This window comes from Scyliorhinus canicula, chromosome 20, assembly GCF_902713615.1.
Source record: "Scyliorhinus canicula chromosome 20, sScyCan1.1, whole genome shotgun sequence".
Taxonomy (NCBI): Eukaryota; Metazoa; Chordata; class Chondrichthyes; order Carcharhiniformes; family Scyliorhinidae; genus Scyliorhinus; species Scyliorhinus canicula.
This window is the reverse complement of record NC_052165.1, coordinates 41,081,538-41,102,685: the sequence shown is the minus strand read 5'-3', so window position 1 is coordinate 41,102,685 and position 21,148 is coordinate 41,081,538. Positions and strand designations below refer to the sequence as shown.

The window sequence follows — 21,148 nt, the reverse complement described above, 5'->3', positions numbered from 1 at the left end:
GCAGCCCCCCTCCCCCCGGGTAGTTCTCCGGGCCCTGATGGACCGAGCGGCTGCCCGTTTTTGGCTAGTCCTGCCGGCATGGATTAGACATGGTCCATGCCGGCGGGACCTGGCTTGGAGGGCGGCTAGCGGAGCCCTCGGGGGAGGGGAGGGGGATCCGGCCCCGGGGGAGGGTCCCCACGGTGGCTTGGCCCGCGATCGGGCTCACCGATCTGCAGGCGGGCCTGTGCCATGGGAGCACTGTTTCCCTCAGCGCCGGCCTGGGTAAGGCACCGCCATGGCCGGCGTGGAGAAGAAACCGCATGCGCAGGAAACACGGCAGTGTTTCTGCGCATGCGCCAGAACACGCTGGCAATCCTACACATGCGCTAACTTGCGCAGGCCGACGGAGGCCCTTCGGTGCCGGTTGGCGCAGCGCCAGCCCCTCCAGCGCCAGCCTAGCCCCCGGAAGTTGCGGAGGATTCCGCAACTTCTGGGCGGCCCGGTGCCGGAGTGGTTCACACTGCTCTTTGGCCCCAGTACAGGCTGCCCTGCCGATTCCGGGAGAATCCTGGCCCTGATTTTCTTCATCCCATCATTAACAGCTGTGCATTCAGCTCTCTAAATCCCTCTGCCTCTCTACCCTTCCTCTTCTAGGACAGTCCCTAAAACCCACTTCTCTGAACAAGTATCAGATCACTTGTCCTGATATCTCCTACATGGTTTGATTTGCTAAGCACTCCTGTGAAATACTGTGCAATGTTTTTATGGTAAAGATAATCAGGGGCAGCACAGTGGCGCAGTGATCAGCACAGCTGTCTCACAGCGCCACGGTTCCAGGTTCGATCCCGGTCCTGGGTCACTGTCCGTGTGCAATTTACATGTTTTCCTCGTGTTTGCGTGCGTTTCGCCCCCACAACCCAAAAGATGTGCAGGGTAGGTGGATTGGCCAGATTAAATTGCCCCTGAATTGGAAAAAAATTAATTGGGTACTCTAAATTTATTTTTTTTAAACTAATCTGTAAGTGCAAGTTGATGAATATATTTATTACCTGGTGAGAAGGAAACTTTCATGTAAAAGCCTAGGTGATCCCTCTGCATACATTGGTTTCATGTGTAATATTAAGGTCAAACAAGTTGGCTTCCCTAGGTGCTCACTGACCTGCTGCCAAATATCTTGTTTAGATTAATCACCTAATTTTAAAATGCAGAATGAATCTGTTCTGATCTCCATATTTAAAAAAAATCTCTATTGATTTCATAAATCAATTTAAGATCACTGAGTATTGTTTTTTCCCTCAATGGGAAGTATTGTAGACATTTGTGTATTGATTTTTCAAATATTTCAAAACTGATATTTCATCTCCACAAGAGGCATCATTGTGTTCAGCGGGAGGGCGGATTCTGTGAGTGCCAACATCTTGCCTTAAGGCTACTGTGCCACCATATTTTCCTTGTCACCGATCATATTGTTGTATGATTTCTTGTGAATATTCACAGAACCATCCTCAACATGCCCACTCAGTCGTGTATTGGAGCAACGGCCATCGGTTGACTAGTTGAAAGACTTTTGTTAAAGGAGTAAGAAATCATTGTTGTGCAACTTAACTTTTAACCGCCCCCCACCCCTTTTTTACAGGATCATGTGTAAATTACAGGAAAATGAGGATTATTTTTCAAATACAATGTCTTTTAGGCACTGATGTTAGTCAGGGGTTTGGGTTTTCCAAAGCTACTGTGGCTCTGCTGAGGGTGCTAAACATCATAAATGGTAATACAGCTGATCTCCGTCCATAACAGTAAGGCATTTGCAGAGACAACTTCTGAAAATCTAGGCAGAAAATCATTCAGAAGTTGATGGTTTGCGCGAACTGAAGGGTTTTTAATTTGCAAAAGTAATGACCCAGACAAGCATTCTTCCCTTGTCTCTATGAAAAAATGTACCGTAGTCCAATAGTGTAAACATTTTGAGAGCTTGAAACATTTTATCATTTAAAGTAATATTTTATGAACCCCTTTATTTGCGAGTGCCCCTGGCCTAATCGTTGTTGCTACCACATTCTTGGTATTTGCAAGGATTGGCAACTAAAGATGCTTATTCACTGCCTGGGCTGGGCTCCCAGCACTAGCTGTTACTCACTGAGAAAAGGCTAAGTGGTAAAATCCCATGTTTGTGCCACGCTACAGAAAATGGCAGCTCCACTTTCAAGTCAGCCACCTTATGGTAAGTTTTATTTGTTTTCAATGTTATATACTTAGTGGTGTGCTTCAAAGCACAAGAAAAGGCCATTTTGCTGGGCCTTAATCTAGAGGGTCCTTTTAAGTTCAGAGATTCAGCCGATTTTGGCCTTGTTTCCTGAGGAATTTTCTTTTTGTTTTTAAAGCAATCCATTTTGCTCAGCTGGCTAGGGTTGGGGAATATACTAACTTCAATTTTGTTTTCTTTTTAAAATGTAGCGGAGACGGAGAGAGAATCGGAGCGTGTGGATTCTGCTGGTCTCCCACTGCGAGCAGTAGAGGCAGACGGTTCTCAGCTGTTTCCAACCTCTCCAGATTCGAAAAAGAAATCAAAAGGAATCAAAAAATTATTTGGAAAGTAAGCAGTCTGTTTAAATTAAACTTTTGGTGTATAAAGTGATTGGGATAATGGGGAATTTTGTTGTACAGGAATAAAGAGGAAAGAGACGTTGTGGCAATTTATTAATGGTCACCCTTTCCCTCGTTTACACTAATGTTTCCTACCTGTATAGAGCTTGTTTTCAGTTCACAGTTTGCCTGGGTCATTACCAATTTATCAAAAATAATACCACGGAGTTACCCCACTGGATGTTAGCTATTTTTGTCTGTGAAAAATACCTGCCATATGTTGTTGCAAAATGAATTGATCACTGAAATAAATACCAAATGTGGTGTGAGAAAAGCAAATGTAATGTGAGAAAAAGCTTTTTCACAGGGGTTTGGGCCTGGAATGAACTGCCCGGGAGTGTGGCGGAGGCTGATTCAACCAAGACATTCAAGAGGGCATTAGATGATTATTTGACTGGAAACAATGTTCAGGGGTATGGGGAAGGGGCAAAGGAATGGCACCAAGTCATGCTGCCCATTTAGAGAGCCGGTGAAGATACTATGGACCAAACGGCCTCCCCTGCGCCATAATGATTCTGTGACCAGGCGTGGGTTAACAAGTGGCAAGTAACATTTGCGCCACGAGTGCCAGGCAGTGACCATCGGCAATAAGAATCAAACCATCGAACTTGACATTCAATGACATTTCCATCACTGAATCTCCCACTATCAAAATCCTGGGGGTTACCAATGACCAGAAATTGAACTGGGCTAGCCATATAAATAATGTGGCTACAAGAGTAGGTCAGAGGCTAGGAATCACCTGACTCCCCAAAGCCTATCTGCCACCTACAAGGAACATGTCAGGAGTGTGATGGGATACTTCCCACTTGCCTGGATGAGTGCAGCTCCAACAACACTCCAGATGCTCAGCACCAACCAGGACAAAGCAGCCCACTTCATTGGCACCCCTTTTATAAACATTCCCTCCCACCAACGCACAGTCGCAGCCGTGTGTACCATCTACAAGATGCACTGCAGCACCGTCCAAACCCACAACCACTACCATCTAGAAGGACGAGAGCAGTTAGATACATGGGGCCATTAGCACTTGGAAGTTCCCCTCCAAGTCACTCACCGCCCCGACTTGGAAATACATCGCCGTTCCTTCACTGCTACTGGGTCAAGTCCTGGAACCCTCTGATAGCACAGTAGATTCACCTAAGCCACGTGAATTGTAGCGATTCAAGAAAGCAGCTCACCACCACCTTCTCGAGGAAAATTAGCAATGGGCAACAAATGCTGCCTTAGCCAGCATATCCACATCCCGAAAAAAATTATTAAAGGAAAAGCCTAGGCTGGAATTCCAATACAGTATCGAAGGAGTGCTTTGCTTCTTTCGGATTAAACTGAGGTTCCTTATCTCTTGTGTGGGTGTAAAAGATCCCATGACACAATCTTTGAGCCTTGGCCAACATTTATCTCTTAAATAGTAACATCAAAAACAAATCATATGATCATTTTCACATTACAGTTTGTGGGAACCTGCTGGCCTCTCTATTTCTAAACATTACAACAACGGTTATTCTCTAAAGCATGTTAGGACATCCTGAGGTCATTAAAGGCATTATATAAATGCACATTCTTTTTTTAGTTATGAGCACAGATGTAGGAGCTAACAACAGACTTTTGGGAAGAAAGGGTTTGAAAACCTGCTAGCTGTTTGCTGGGCCAATGGGGTTGAGGGTTTTTGTTTTGACAGGAGAGCGTTGAGTGGTTTTGGAAAACAATGTCAGCTAATATGCAAATTTGAGGTTAAGGCAGAGGGAAACCTAGGAGAAGTTATTTTTTGCTCTCTGGTGGCCTATTCCTGCTCCTAATTCATATGTTTGTGAAATAGTGGGTGTTTTAGCATGATGAGTGTTAGACTAATTTGCTTTATGTGGTCCAACCTGATATAATAGATAGCTAAACTATTTGTGTGCCAACTGCTCAAGCCTGCAGCCCTGGAACTTGAGGGTGCCATACTGGTTTGTTGTCGGGGATGGACATGGAAGAAAGTGGGGATTGTTGAGTAGGGGATTGGGTGTTGGGAGATGGTGGCACAGTGGTTAGCACAGTCGCTTCACAGCACTAGGGTCCCAGGTTCGATTCCCGGTTGGGTCACTGTCTGTGCAGAGTCTGCACGTTCTGCCTGGGTTTCCTCCGGGTGCTCCGGTTTCCTCCCACAAGTCCCAAAAGATGTGTTGTTAGGTAATTTGGACATTCTGAATTCTCCCTCCATGTACTCGAGCAGGTTCCGGAATGTGGAGACTAGGGAATTTTCACAGTAACTTTTTGCCGTGTTAATGTAAGCCTACTTGTGACAATAAAGATTATTATTATAAGGAAACAAGTAGATAAGATTGGGGGTATGGGTTAGGGGACTTGTATGGAGGGCGAGTTTTAGAGAGGATAGGATGTCTGTGAACACGAGGAAGCGTGTGATGTTGATTGACTAATCATCCTTGCTGATTTCAGTGCAGAGGCTGAGGAAGGGGAGTATCTCAAACTTGGGAGAAAATGCTGGAAACTCTCAGCAGGTCTGGCAGCATCTGTAGGGAGAGAGAAGAACTAACGTTTTGAGTCCAGATGACCCTTTGTCAAAGCCATGACAAGTGAGGGAAGCTTCATTAAGAGGCAAGGTGCTGCCAAGTTTCACTCAAAGCCACAATGTTAGTGAAACCAGTGATAATTGGATTGTGGACAATGTGGCCTTGTTGCTAAATGAATGGACACTGGGTGGGAGTGGTTGCCAGCTGCAGAGAGGAAAATGCTGGCCTACTGGTGCAAGGTGGAAGCAGTGGGATGGATTTGGGTTTGCATCAATTGAATTCTTTTTGGGTTTTTGTTTACAGGCTTAAACGAAGCCAATCAACCACCTTCAATCCTGATGACATGACTGATACAGATTTCAAGAGAGGTGGAACCAGGAGTACGTCAGGTCCTAAGCTCGGCTGGTCCCGGGATCTACAGCATGCTAAAACGTATGATACAGTTCAAAATGTAAACACAAATTTTGAGTGTTTTATTCAGATCCTTATGGACTTATATTTTATCCCTTCTATCTACAGTTCAAGGTAACTGGTAGGTTTATACAACAATTTTGTTTGAGAACATAAAGAAGAATAAGCTATGGCCCTTCTCGCCTGTTCCACCATTCCCTAGACCTCAGCTCCACTTTCCTGCCTCATCCCCATACTCGATTCATTTAGGAGCCAAAATTAGTTTTCATGTTGAATATACTTAACAACTGACCATCCACAGCTGGCGGGGATAATAAATATATGTACCTCCTGCATAGAATGTGGAAATAAAATACAGGCAAGTCAAACAAGTTGGAGACAATTAATTTCTTTCACAAAGTGCAAATTGGACAACAATAAAAATATATATTTGGGAATATATTTGGCTTGGAGTAGAAATGGTGGCAATGTTGGAGACGGAAATATATGACTAATTTTCAGGGTTAGATCTTTCATGTATAATGGGAAAACCATGAGTTAAGGTGGGATAGGAACAACAAGCCAACTAAAAGCTTTCTCTATTTCATCTGAGCACTTCGCATAGTAAGTGGATTGTCTAGATTTGGTATTGGTAATTTAAACAGAATTTTGTTTTCTAAATCTAATTTGCCACTAATCTGAGGCACAACCTAATTTTCTCTGCAGGGATCTGGATGCTCCATTTGCAAAGTGGAGCAGAGAGCAGGTGTGTAACTGGCTGCATGATCAAGGACTGGGCATATATGTGGGCGGTTCCAAATCCTGGATCACTTCAGGACAGACGTTGCTGCACGCATCTCAGCAGGATCTGGAGAGGGTGAGTCAAATTACCACAACTTGCATTTTTATAGTGCCTGTAAAATAGGCAAGTCTTTGAAGACACTTCGTAGCAGTGCAATCAGACAAAAGCAACCTTGAGCCAAAGAAAAACCTATTGGGATAGTTGATTCAGAGAAGGATTTTAAGGAGAGTCTTAGAGGAGGGAGAGGTTTTGGAAAGGAATTCCAGAGGTTGGAGCCATGATATCTGGAGGCATGGCCGTCAGTGGTGAGCTGAAAGGAGTGGGACACCCTGGGTTCATGTGACTTGCTGAACAGCAAGATGTTTGCATTTGAATTTCAGTTGGTACTAGATGAATTAAATTCATTTTTAACTAAAAATAGAATGTAAACAATAAGCTGACTGACTTGTTCTGGCAATAGGGCCCGGGAAGAACTACAGTGGAATTCCAACTTTGGCAAATACAAATACAGATGGGTTGCCAAAGTAATTTCTTGCCTGTGATGTTAAATTAGAGTCTGGAGAACATAATTACCTAATTGGCAGAACTGTGTCTTTATCACCTGACAGATCAGATCAGATTTTGTCAGCATTCTGGAGGCTGATGCCAATAGTGGGGCAGCTGTCAGCAACTGTCCCAAAACCTCTCCCTCCCTCGCCTAGATGAGGTGATTCTTTTTAAAAATAAATTTCGAGTACACAACTTTTTTTTTTCAAAATTAAGGGGCAATTTAGCGTGGCCAATCCACCTACCCTGCACATCTTTAGGTTGTGGGGGTGAGACCCACGCAAACACGGGGAGAATGTGCAAACTCCACACTGTCAGTGACCCAGGGTCGGAATCGAACACAGGTCCTCAATGCCGTGAGGCAGCAGTGCTAACCACCGTGCCACCAGACGAGGTGTTTCTTAATTGCTTTTCACTTTCAGTCCACAACCAGGAGCATGTAACCAGTATCTGGAAAATCCATCTGGGCCCTGCCCCTGTCATCGCAGAGAAATACATACCTTGCACAGTAAAGTAAAGAATAGTACACATTATTATAATTTTTAAATGGAGATGTTCTAAATCGATATCACTGCAATAATAGTGATTGAAGAATTGGTTCTTGAAGGATTGGATCATTCTTTGACCAATTTGTTTATATAGGAACTCGGGATCAAACATCCTCTGCACAAAAAGAAATTACAGCTAGCTCTGCAGGCATTCGGCTCTGAAGAGGAAGATAACAAAGGAAAGCTGGATTACAATTGGGTCACGAGTAAGTAGAATGGTGTTTTTCATTGTTCAGCAGAGACTTGGAGAGCAACAGTTGTGGTTAGGTGAAGAAACTAAGACCATCATATTACTTGCGGTTGAGATTTGGTCTGTTGCATCTGGACCAGTTTGGTAGGATGGTCACCAATGGGCATAACAGTGAAGCAGAGGCAAGGGGAAGAGAGGACTAATAACTGAATCTGTCCAAAACTCTGAAAGCTCATCAGAATATTGTGGAGGAGAAGGTTACCAGAATAGAAATGTTGGCTAGAAGGGGGAGGGAAAATCCACTAAAAGATCATATAGTTTCCTTTCAAAATTGTTTACATACAATGTACTGAATTATATGAGTCGGTTTTCCTTTTGGCTGAATGTACTCACACTGATTAACTGTCAGGGCTGATGTGTACATTTATTTGATAACATTTGTGATAATTATGACAACTTAGAGAATTATTTCAATTATTTCTTTCAATTGTATATTTTGGGAAAATGTAAATTGGTAGGAATTTGAACACTACCAGTTGCTCTCTGAAGCATTTCCACATCCTTGTACACACAAATGTGACGGCCAGTCTCCTAATTGATAAAATATTCCCTTTATAGCTCCGAGCAGAGTATTAGAGACCACTGGGTATATTTGTCTGAAAAGGATGCGGAATTTTTGAAGCCCTTAACAAAGTGCATGTAGTTCATTTAATGCACATTTTGAAACCCGAGTTAAAATGTTGCGTTTTAATGACCTCCCTCCATTGGAGCATGAAACTCTTGTGTTGTTTCAATCCACTGGAAGCCCCACATTCATCCTATCCAGTAATTTCAGAATTAAGTATAGAGCATTGTTTTGAAGTTTCAAAAAAACATTTTCCAGTGTAGTTTCTTTACCATTGAAGCAGTAAATAGAATTTGTCCCCATTAGGATGGCTGGATGATATTGGATTACCCCAGTACAAGACTCAGTTTGATGAAGGGAGAGTTGATGGTCGAATGCTCCATTACATGACGGTGGTAAGCAAATTTGTTAAGTTTTGTTTTAAATGCGAGATGGTTGTGGTCTTTTTTTTTAAGTGAGAGCAATAGATTTTAATAAACATCATAATTGGATTTATAACTGCATGTCCCTCATCTCCTATTGTATTGCACAAGAATAATATGATTTGTTAAGTATTTATGTTTACTTTGACTGACTGTCTTTTGTCCAGACCATCCCTAAAACAGGTCAAAAATGAAACTGTCCTTTGGAGTGAGCCAGTGAAATATCCTTGGGAGTGCAAGTCAACCTTGAGAGACAAAGGTTAAATTGAACTTGTATCCAAGGTTGAGAATGTCACTAATACTGCAGGATAGTTCATTTGTGCAGTGGGTCAGAGACAGGATGCAACTTTCCCCTACTGGTATTTCCCATTAAATGTATTATCACTAGAATAAATGTTTGAGACATTGGCAATGATATTAGAGCACCAGTTTACATCTTGAGCTTTTTTCCAGTTGCCCCAGGCGTTTGGTCATTTTGAGCAAACTAATGGTCTAGTTATATTCAAACAGAACTCTCAGTGGAAGGGGTTGGGCATGAAAGGGAAAGGCAAATTATAAAATCAACACTATTATTTAAATTACCACTGTATTAGAAAATAATAATCCAAAATTCTATGGTTAACTTTTAATGCTTAAGAAACAAATGAAACAAACTATATTTAACATAAATTTGAAGCAGCAAGTAATGCAGAAGTTTTTTTTCTAAATGGTGAATTTCAGGCCATTATAAAAGCTGGGTTTAATCTTCAATTCTGTTCAATTCATGTGATCATGTTGATTTTTTTAAAAATCATGATGTCTGATGTGCTTATTTGCGAAAGTAAAGATAAGTTCTTTGTACACTTGTTTGGCATTCAGCCATTTTTAAATAAACTGTTCCTTTGAAGTACCACCTGGCTTCGGCCTAGTACAGCCAACTGCTGAATCTTTAGTCCAATGGTTATTGCTGTTGTCATTCACTGTAAAAGCTATCCATTGAAACCTTGCCAAGGGAAATGTTATGGAATTTCTACTCCTAGCTAGTTTGTGCCCTACTCTGGGTATAACTTAATTTAACCTCAGCTGGTCTTACAAAGATATATTTTTTTTGAGTGTTTCACTGAAGAGTTAAATGTCTATTGAACGAAAAATAAACGCATCTAATCCTTTTTTTGTTGGTATATATTAGCAACAACTTGCCACATTTCCTGTGACCCTGTTGTTTTTACTATTGCCATTCAATTTGCCCCTCCTTCATTTGAGTGTTTTTAAACATTTAAAAATTTTGCGTAAACTGAATAAAAGCAAGAAGGAACTTATAAAATGCAGTTTATCCCATTGTCAGGACATCCCAAAGCACTTCAGCCACTGTTACATAGATTAATGTCACACATTAATAATACTGAGTTTGGTGGTGATTGTGGGACCAGTGCCCAGCTATATTCTCCTTAATGGTCAATTCTAGCACCTTCCCACAACAAATGTCAGACCAACCCAGCTACAGCTTCCTGTATTCTGCCTCTCTTCCCTTCTTGAAAAGAGGGCTTATATTTGCTACTTTACAGTCTGGTGGATCCTTTCCAGAAACTAGCAGATTTTGGAAAATTAACACCAATGCATCTACTACCTCATTAGCCACCTCTTTTAAGTATTGTTTGTATATTGATAACAATTTGTGTTTATATCTCACTTATGTGGTTGCCATTATATCCACCCTTTACGGTGTGTTGTATCATTAGGAATTTGTTACAGTTTCTCCCTTTGAAGTTTTGTAATTCTTTACTTTTTATAGGATGACCTGTTGTCGCTGAAAGTTGGAAGTGTTCTCCATCACCTCAGTATCAAGAGAGCAATTCAAGTTCTAAGAATAAATAATTTTGAAGCCAATTGTCTTCGTAGAAGGCCATCGGATGAGGTACAAGTCAATGTTGCTTTGAGACGATTGAAGCCACCATGCTTTGAAGCATGAATATGATTGACCAAGGGCCAACAAGATGCTGGTTGGAATCCCCTCTCCCTCTGTGGGTTGTGTTGAGTGAAAGCTGGGTACTCCCGACTGTGGCCTAAATAGTGAGAGAATCAGAAAGAAGTATCCATGGGATAGCCTTGCTGCTAGCAGAGTGGAATTGGTTGATTAGGAAAGTGGAGGAGAATATTGAGGGATGTACATATTCTCAAAAAACTGTTTCTTCCTGAGCAGCGGTTCATTCTCACCTCTAATAGGTATCACACCATCTTGTGCTGCTGGTGTTGATCCCCCTTTGAGTTAAGATGAGTGCCCAAGACATGACTGCAGCAAATATCATAGTTCTCTAAATTAAATTTATCTTTAATTTAGCAGCATTTGAGTGCTTGTATTAACCTGATTTTTTACTGTTAACTCCTGAAAACCTGAAGGAGATTGAGCACCTCAATTGATGGCAAGCATGTATCTAGAGAGAAGGTGTTTATGTGCACCTTTCACCGACCTGGTTGTTCAGTACTTTTGAAGGAAGCTTGCTGTTGTACAGTAGGCAGCTGAATGGGATTCCAACCTGTTTAATCCCTTAACCTTATGAGGAAAGACCATTCTAATTGTCTGCAATTCCTTATTTCCTAGAACAACATCACCCCTGCTGAAGTCTCCCAGTGGACAAATCATCGAGTGATGGAATGGCTGCGATCAGCAGATTTGGCAGAATATGCACCCAATCTACGAGGTAGTGGTGTGCACGGTGGATTAATGGTAAACGAAAGATGGGCATTTATTCCAAGCTGAATACTGTCTTGTTTAATCTCCTCAGCGCCAAGATACACGGTGAACACTGCCATTGCTGTAATTGTCTGAATGAGCTGAGTGACACAGTGCAGTATATAGTGGATGCTGAGGGAGACAGTTTGTCACTGACTGTGTTGACATCGGAACAGGAGGAGGCCATTCAGCCCCTTGAGCCTATCCTACCATTCAGTGAAATCATGGCTGATGTGTGGCCTATCTCCACATACCTGCCTTTGGCCCATATCCCTTAATATCTTTGTTTAACAAAAGTCTACGTATCTCGTATTTAAATTAACAACTGTTCTAACTTCAGCTGCAATTTGTGGAGGAGAGTTCGAAACCTCTACCATCCTTTGCCTGAAGAAATGCTTCCTAACATCTCTCCTGAACAGTCTGGCCCTAATTTATAGAAAATGCACCCTAGTTTTAGAATCTCCGACCCGTGAAAATAGTTTATCTTTATCTATCCTGTCATTTCCTGTTAATATCTTGAAGATTAACCCTTAACCATCTAAATTCTAGCAAAGAAAGGCCTAATTTGTGTAATCTTTCCCTGTAACTTAACCCCTGTAGTCCAGGTATCATTTTTGTGAATCTATATTGCACTCCCTCCAAGGCCAAAATATCCTTCCTAAGGTGTGGTGCCCAGAGCTGCTCACAGTACGCCCGGGGGGGGGGGGGGGGGGGGGTCTAACCAAGGCTTTGTATAGCTGCAGCATAATTTCTGTGTCTTTATACTCCACTTCTCTAGATATAAAGGCGAGCATTCCATTATCCTTTTTGATTATTTTCTGTACTTGTTCGTGGCATTTTAAAGATCTATGCACCTGAACCCCCCTGCCAAGAATCTTTGGACATCCATCTGTACTTAACCTCTTCCCATTTTAGAAAGTACTCTGCTCTATCCTTTTTTGGTCCAAAATGGATAACCTCATACTTGTGCTAAATTCCATCTGCCACAATTTTGCCCATTCACCTAGTCTATCAATATCTCCTTGCAATGTTATGCTATCATCTAGACGTATACTATGTCTCCTAACTTTGTATCATCAAAATATTTGGATATATGACTTTCTATGCCATCATTCAAGTCGTTAGTGAATAATTGAGCACCTAATACAGATCCCAATGGTACACCACCAGTCACATCCTGCCAATTAGAGGGATTACCCATAATCCTCACTGTCATCTGCCACTCAACCAATTTCTGTGGGTAGCACAGTGGTTAGCACTGCTGCCTCACACGCCAGGGACCCGGATTCAATTCTGACCTTGGGTGACTGTGTGGAGTTTACACATTCTCCCCCTGTCTGCCTGGGTTTCCTCCGGGTGCTCCCGTTTCCACCCACAATTGAAAGCTGTGCAGGTTAGGTGGATTGGCCATGCTGAATTGCCCCTTAGTATCCAAAGGTTAGTTGGAGCTGGGCCTAGGTAGGGTGCTCTTTCAGAGGTTTGGTGCATATTCAATGGGCCGAATGGCCTCCTCCTGCACTGTAGGGATTCTATGATACTCAATGCATTTCTAACCATGTCAGTAATTTGCCCTGAACTCCATGGGCTTTCACTTAGTTAACATTCTCTTATGTGGGACTTTATCATATGTTGCTGGAAATCTATATAAATAACATCAATAGACATTCACCTGTCCACTACCTTCGTTACCTCCTTCAAAAAATTCAATGAGATTGTCAGGCATGACCCTCCCTTCACCATGCTGGCTCTCCCTGATCGACCAAAATTTATACGGTATTCAGTTACCCTATCCCTGATTTATAGACTCCAGCAATTTCCCCCCACACAGATGTTAGGCTAACCGGTCTGTAATTCCATGGTTTCACCCTTCTTATAAAGTGGAGTGACCTGTGTGATTTTCCAATCCAGAGTGACTACTCCTGAATACAGAGAACTCTAAAAGATCATAGTTAGGGCATCTACAATGTCCTCCCCTACATCCTTTAACACTGTTGGATGAAAACCGTCAGTTCCTGGGGATTTGTTAGTCTTTCCTAGTTCGATCCCGACCCCGGGTCACTGTCCATGTGGAGTTTGCACATTCTCCCCGTGTCTGCCTGGGTCTCACCTGCACAATCTAAAGATATGGTCGGTGGATTGGCCGTGCTAAATTGCCCTTTAATTGGAAAAATAAAAAAATCAATTAAAAAATTTTTTTAAAAAATAAAAACAAAATACTAGAAATACTCTGCACGTTGGGCAGCATCTGGGAAGTTTCCATCAGAACTGGAAAACATTGGAGATTAGCAATTTTAAATAAGTGAGGAGGCAGGGAAAAGAGGGGCTTGGCCTTGAGCCTTTTTGTTCTGTCCTGCTCTCGACCCTTGGATTGTACCCTGGCTTGCACTTCAAATCTGTTAACTTTGTTTTTATTTCTCTTATTTTAAAGCCTTTTAGCCATTGCAACAGTTATTGAAATGCTGGCATTCAATATGTAGATAACTGCTGATGCAGTAAGGCCTATAAGAAGGTAGTAACTGGTTGTGTCTTGGCATTTCCACGTTAGTGGAAGAACCTGTTTCCTCCGGTAGAAACTAAATTCAACAGCAGGACTTTTCAGCCTCGAGCTGTGTACTTGTCTTTCTAGAACTTGGTGGGATTTTGAACACAACTTGGCTGAAGGCCCAGGTGTCAGGGCAAAGCTGTACAATGTTGTGAAATTGAAAATAGGCAGTAAAGGATAGGTGATAAACTTGATTTTAGCTGCTTATGCATCGTGCAATCTGATCTAAAAAGGCTTGTTTTCCATCTTCAGGTACTAGAACCTCGTTTTAATGTGGAAACACTAGCGATGCTGCTGAACATCCCTCCCAACAAGACACTACTTCGACGCCATTTAGCGACTCACTTTAATTTGCTGGTTGGTCCGGACGCTCAACAGCAGAAGCGGGAGACTGTGGAATCCCCAGACTATTCTCTCCTAACAGCCACTGCCAAAGTAAAGGTGGGCAAGTACAAATCTGTGCAAGGTGGACAACAGTGTTTCTCCTTATTCTGCGTTGTGTTGATATGCTCATATCGTTTTGCAAAAGACACAAACCAACATTTCAAAGTATGGTCCAAGTACATTCAACAAGCATGTTGAAGCCTGGTCCTCTAATAACTGCAAGGTTATTAGAGCTTTCCACCATCTCTCATTCTTGTGGCATTCCAGTGCGTCTTTGCTGTGCCCTTTCCACAATCCTAATATTGATAAATCATCTTGTCAGTATGGTCACCAGCTAAATTTACTTTCTAAAATGTATCTAATGTCCTATAACGGAGGTGGTGAATAGCGGGGTGGAATGAAGATTAAAAGGAAAACCCATGAGGAAGAGAAGGAGGCAGATTACATGCTTTGTAGACCAGATGTTGGTTGAAGAATAAATATTGGTCGACACCGGGGAAAATTCCCTTGTTCTTCTTCAAATAGTGCCATGGGATCTTTACATCCACCTGAGCAGGCAGATGTAGCTTTGATTTAACGGCTCATTTTAAAGACAGCTTCTCTGACAGTGCAGCACATCCTCAGTACTGTACCGGAGTGTCAGCCATGATTTTTCTGCCAAAGAACTAGAGAAAAACTTGAACCTGGAGCCTTGTGATTCAAAGGTAGGATGCCGTCATGATCAACACTAATCTTTTGGCCTTTGTTAACTTTGAGACTTGGAACTCAACAGTTTTGATCACATATTCAAATGCCATAAAACAAAAAATCAAGCCAAATTTCAGCACAACATCTGCCATTACCACCATTGACTCTGGATGCTCAGTCAAGAGTTCCTTAAGGCTGAAATTGATTTTTAAAAATTCTACACGAGGGGAATCCAGGGATAATACAAGAAAAAGAAGCAGGGTTGACCATTCAGCCCCTCAGGCCTCCTCCCCTGTTAAATATGATCACTAGTTGATCTCCCTCTACTCCACGCTCATGCCTGCTTCTCATTTCACTTCATTCCTCGGAAAATTAAAAACTTAGCAAGCTGCCAGAAATAGCAGCAAACCTGAGGATTCCGAGGTTTTTAGTATACAGAAAAGAAAGTCAAAGAAACTGATAAAGGAGAACAGAATATGAAAGCAATCTAGCAACAAATAAAAAACATTGTAAAACCTTCTATAGGTATGCAAAATGGAATGGTTTGGCTAAGACAAATGTGAGTTCACTAGAGGCAGAGTCAGGAAAATTCATAATGGGGAATAGAGAAATGGCAGAGAAGATAAATCATTACTTTGTGCCTGTTTCACTCAGGAACATAGGAAATCTCCCAGATGTAGAAATCTAAGGGGTATGGGAGAATGCGGAGTTGAAGGAAATGAGTATAAATATGAATGTTATATTGGAGAAATTAATGGAACTGATAGTTGTCAAGTCCTTGGGACCTGATATACATCCCAGAGAGTTGAAAGAGGTTGCTATAGAGCAGGGGTGGGCAAACTTTTCCGTGCAAGGGCCACATTCAGAAATTCACAATTTTAAAGGGCCGCATAGTATATTAAGTAAAATAATTACTTCACCCTATTATGATTCTGGGCGCCTCATATAGAACATAGAACAGTACAGCACAGAACAGGCCCTTCGGCCCTCGACGTTGTGCCGAGCAATGATCACCCTACTCAAGTCAACGTATCCACCCTATACCAGTAAGTAACCCAACAGCCCCCCCCCCCCCCCCCCCCCCCCCCATTAACCTTAAAAAAAAAAAATTTAAAATTTTTTTAAAAATTAAAAAAAAAAATTTTAATGACTTGGTGGGCAGCATAAAGACCTTTGGCGGGCCGCATGCGGCCCGCGGGCCGTAGTTTGCCCACCCCTGCTATAGAGATAACATTTAGTGATCATCTTCCAAAATTCTATAGATTCTGGAATGGTTCCTGAAGATTTGAAGATAGCAAATGTCACCCCACTATTTAAGAAGGGAGGGATTAGATATAGTCAGCATGGATGGATGAATGGGAAATCATGTTTGGTGAACCAGTTGAGTGTTTTGATGTTGCTAACAAAATTGATAAAGGAGAGTCGATGGATGTAGCATATTTGGACTTTCAGAAGGCTTTTGATGAAGTCTCTCACAGGAAGTTAATTAGAAAAATAAAAGCCCATGGGATAGGAGACAACATACTGTCATGGATTGAGGATCGGCTAACAGACAGCACAGTAGGAATAAACAGGTCTCTCATTGGCAGACTGTGACTAGTGAGGTACCGCAAAGCTCAGTACTTGCGGCGGGGGTGGGGGCAGCTGTTTGCAATATTTATCAATGATTTGGATGTGGGGACCAAATGCAATATTTCCAAGTATGCAGATGATGCAAAGCTAGGCAGGAACATGTGAGGAAGATGTAAAGTGGCCATAGGAGGATTTTAACAGGCTTAGTGAGTGGGCAAGAATATAGCAGATAGAATATACGTTGGAGAAATGTGAGGTAATCCATTTTGGTAGATGGGACAGATGTGTAGACTGTTCCTTAAATGGTAGAATGGGACCTCTATGTCCTTGTCCATGTCACTGAAGGCTACCATGCAAGTACAGCAAGCTATGAGGAAACCTAATGGAGTGTTAGCCCTTATTTCAAAAGGATTTGAGTATAAGAGTAGTGAGGTCTTGCTTCAATGCAACTTTGGTCCCCTTAACACAAAGGATATTATTGCCTTAGAGAAAGTGCAAAGAAAGTTCACCAGGCTTGTTCTGGGGATGGCAGGACTGTCTTGTAAAGAGCGGTTGGGCAAACTGGGCCTGTATTCTCTCGAGTTTTCTAGAGAATGATCACATTGAAGCCTACAAAACACTTAAAGGGATAGATAGGGTAGATGCAGGAATGACATTTTCCTTTGTTGGGGAATCGAGAACCAGGTGACGCAATTTCAAAATAAGAAGGGAAACCACTTTAGACCGAGATGAGGAGAAATTTGTTTACATAGAGATTTATGAATCTTTGGAATTCTCTACCCCATGAGGGATGTGGCATCTCAGTCAGTCATTGAGCATCTTTAAGGAAGTGATTGACGGATTTCTGATTAACAATCACGTAAAGGGTTATGAGGATTGTGGGTGTAAAAGGCATTGAAGTGTCCAATCAGCCATAATTGTATTGAATGGTGGAGCAGGTTTGACAGGCTGAATGGCCTAAACCTGTTCCAATGTTCCTGTCTATCTCAGATATAAGAATCAGACAGAAGAGTGGAGTTGAGGTTGAAGATCAGCCATGATCTTATTGAAAGCCAAAGCTTGGAAGAATTAATCTTCAATTAAATCTTCAAGTAGACTTGCAGAAATGTTTTTGCATAATTCAACTGTAACATTTTTGATTAAAGATTACATTCTGATAAACTAATTTCCATTTAATTTTCAGACCTTTCCCAGTCACTAGCCCTGAAACATAGGGCAGGAGGAGGCCACAATTCGATTAGATCATAGCTGACCTGTACATTCGCTCCATTTACCCACCCTGGTTCCATCATACCATTACCTAACAAAATATCAATCTCCGTTTTAAAATTTTCCATTGCTCCCCAAACCTCAACCAAGAAGTGAATTGCTTCTGGTCTGTAATATGCACCCTGGTGTGAAGTAAGATTGTGAGCAAAAGATATTGAATTGGATTATTTATGCTGGTTTCATTTACATTTGACTGTAATAATAATTGGTGTTACAAGGTGAGGAATTGGTGTAAATATCAGTTTCTACTCTGCTTTGACATTATGAAGCTCCCGATTCAAATACAAGGTATAAATTGGTCTGTCATTTTTCAATCACTCTGATTTCCACATTAGTAATTGTATATTTTCTTTCCTACAGCCAAGAAAACTGGCGTTCAGTAATTTTGGAAGCTTGAGGAAGCGAAAACAGGATGAAGAAGAATACATATGTCCAATGGAATTGGGGCTCCCAGCAGGAACTGGCTTCAGACAAGGAAATAAAATAAAAGGGATAGAACTAAGAGTATATAATGAAGAAGATCTGGACAGGATAGAACAGGTAAAGTGTGACAGGGTAATGGTTAATCATGCGGATGCTTCAAAGATTTTCATTGGAAAACATTTTCTGACTTTTCTCGCCGCGTACATTTCATTTACACAGGGAGAGTAGTGGTAATGTCACTGGCCCAGAGCCCATTGCTACCTACTGCTACCTATTGCTCTGGGGATATGGATTCACATCCTACCATGCCAGCTAGTGGAATTTAAAATTTAATTAATAAATCTGCAACATAAAACTGGTCTCAGTAATGGTCACCATGAGAACTATCATCGATTGTTATAAAAATCCATCTTGCTCCTTTACGGGAGGAAATCTGCTGCCCTGGCCTACATGTGACTCTCCAGACCAGCAATGGGGTTGACTCTTAACTGCCCTCTGAAATGGCAGAGGAAGGCATTCAGTTCAAGGGCAATTGGGGATGGGCAGCAAATGCTGGCCTTGTTAGAGACACCCAAATGAAAGTAAAATGTGCACAATATCAGCAGCAAAGTTTCAAACTTCTATGTTGCCTGTAGAGCTCGTCTCCCAGACGGTTGTATTGTAGAATCTTGTCACTTTGTACGGGAATTCAAATGTGATAACCACCACTTGCTGAGTAGAGTCATTGAAATGTTCATTAGGTTGTAGGAGTCATTTTACCGGCACCTTGATGTTTCCCCCCTCCTCTTCCTCACCCCCCCCCCAATCTTTCAGAACTTCTGCCTTCTGATTACTGAAATGGGCCCTACCAGTCTGTCTGCTTCATGCACACTTTCAGAATATGGGTGACAAAAACATGTGAGAATGATTGCAGTGACCAATAGGACTGGATGAACAACTGGTGAATTGGATTACAATGATGTTTTATTAAGAAGGATATGAATTGGAGACTGCTCTTGAGAGAAAAACATGGTGATGCTTGCTTTTTGTTTAGATGGATGACTCTGAAGGAACGGTGAGGCAAATTGGAGCTTTCTCCGAAGGAATCAATAATCTAACGGTAAGTGCAGCATTGAATACATATCAAAAGCAATAAACTTCAAAATTAGAAATTTGCCTGCATTATGTGCAGCTAGTGAGTTTCTGTACAGAGCTATTTAATTTTCCGTTTCTGGCTTGCTCGCCTTGTGCCTCAATGATTCCTTTTATTTTTCTTTGCAGCACATGCTGAAAGAGGATGAGCTGTTTAAAGATTTGAGTGCTGGTTCTCCTTGCACCAGCATGACGGATGAGGATTCAAATGTGTGATTATGAAGTGAGACCCGACACCTTGAATATGGAGATGGATTTTTAAAACACAACTTCTCAGACCAACACTACACACTGAAGTTCCTGCACTAAATCCATTTGTAACATGTTAACATAGAGAAAGCAAATACTCAGAACCAACGCATTCAAATATTTATTCTGTTTTGGAAAGATCTTGTATCTATACCTTTGGAAAAAAATTCAATCAGCATGTCAGAATCATTAATTAACATTGTACGATGGTTCAGCGCAGTATTAAAAAAACAGCTCTGATTTGTTTTCATCAAGACATTGGGGAGCTTTTAGTAATGAGACACATGTGAAGAGAGTAAAGTGCCAGCATTCTCCAGTGCCCTGATTACTGAATTCACTCCTGCAGTTTGGTCTGTCCTCCAAGTCCAGAAAATTGTTCAGAAGCCAAAAAAATGGTCTTTCATTAGTTACAAGAATTAAGCAATATTTCCAGAATGCCTTAAATAACCAAAAAGCTGCCATTTTAATTAATGTCACTTATTTTGCATTGACTTTGGATTGTCCTGCCACAACATGAATTTTGTACGTTTTTGTAATTTTTTCTAAAAGGCAGGTAAGGGGGTATTTTGTAACAGCAACTTTTAATGGGATTACTGATGAGTGCAATGATTTATATCAATGTAGGGATTGCATACCAGCTGGTTACTGGCCTAGAATCCACATAGAATTTATCAAGTGTTTCTCAAAAATGGGGTGTGAAGTTTGAAGTACTGTAATTTCTGTTTTGTAACCTGAACTGCAAATATAACTTGCAAGTCTTAACAGAAGTTGCGTCTGTTGGGATTGAACAATGTTCATGTAAGTGTTGGGACATTTTAAACGGTACACAACACACTGTAGGAACTATTTCCAATTCTTAACCAGCATGGTAACTGAAGAAGTCACGTTACTGCTCAGTGTGGACACTGTTTAATTGGTTAATGCAATTTGATGGCTTGCATTTTTGCTGCATAACATGGACATCGATATCTCACCATTCGCTCAGAAGGTTGTGTGGAAATTATATAATGATGTGATAACATTACCGACATGAGTTATTACAGCACAGGAGGACACTCAGTAATAGTGTAAAATTGAATATCAGCACTATTGGAATGGACTGAAAAATCTTTTTCTGTTAATCAGTGCTGCAGATCATTTGGTTCTGCATTTGGAAATTAAATCAATGATAACATGAAATCCTGAGCAGAGACCTTTACAGTATCATGGACATTGAAAGGGAGCCCTTTCTATCCAGCAATTTGTAATTGTTCTGTATTGCATAATGCATTAATTGTAATACACTTAATTCTTTTACAAATATCTATTTTAGCCAAAAACTATTCACATGATTTTAAAAATTAAATATGCTCCTTATTTAAACTTTTGGAAGGGGGGGGGGGGGGGGGGGGGGGGGGTAAATCTTTAAAAGCTACAATGCAGCTTCCTTAAAGCTCAAGTATCTGGACACTAAATGTATTTTTTTTAACTTGTTTTTGTTTGGATTTAAACAAACTGTTCGTGTTGCTGGGAAGAAAATT

At 41.4% G+C, this 21,148-nt stretch overlaps 1 protein-coding gene across 13 annotated transcripts in view; it reads left to right on the top strand.

Annotated features, from left to right (window-relative positions):
- ppfibp1b (PPFIA binding protein 1b) overlaps positions 1-19,787 on the top strand; it is a 180,101-nt gene extending 160,314 nt beyond the window's left edge. For all 13 annotated transcript variants that reach the window (XM_038779991.1, XM_038779999.1, XM_038779998.1 and 10 more), the window contains 11 exons: positions 2,437-2,575; positions 5,442-5,570; positions 6,255-6,405; positions 7,519-7,630; positions 8,546-8,634; positions 10,433-10,555; positions 11,240-11,365; positions 14,166-14,354; positions 18,186-18,365; positions 19,282-19,347; positions 19,509-19,787. In XM_038779991.1, coding sequence (XP_038635919.1) covers positions 2,437-2,575; positions 5,442-5,570; positions 6,255-6,405; positions 7,519-7,630; positions 8,546-8,634; positions 10,433-10,555; positions 11,240-11,365; positions 14,166-14,354; positions 18,186-18,365; positions 19,282-19,347; positions 19,509-19,595 — 1,391 coding nt within the window. In that variant the 3' untranslated portion in view covers positions 19,596-19,787. The remainder of the gene's footprint in view (positions 1-2,436; positions 2,576-5,441; positions 5,571-6,254; positions 6,406-7,518; positions 7,631-8,545; positions 8,635-10,432; positions 10,556-11,239; positions 11,366-14,165; positions 14,355-18,185; positions 18,366-19,281; positions 19,348-19,508) is intronic.
- The last annotated feature ends 1,361 nt before the right edge of the window (positions 19,788-21,148 follow it).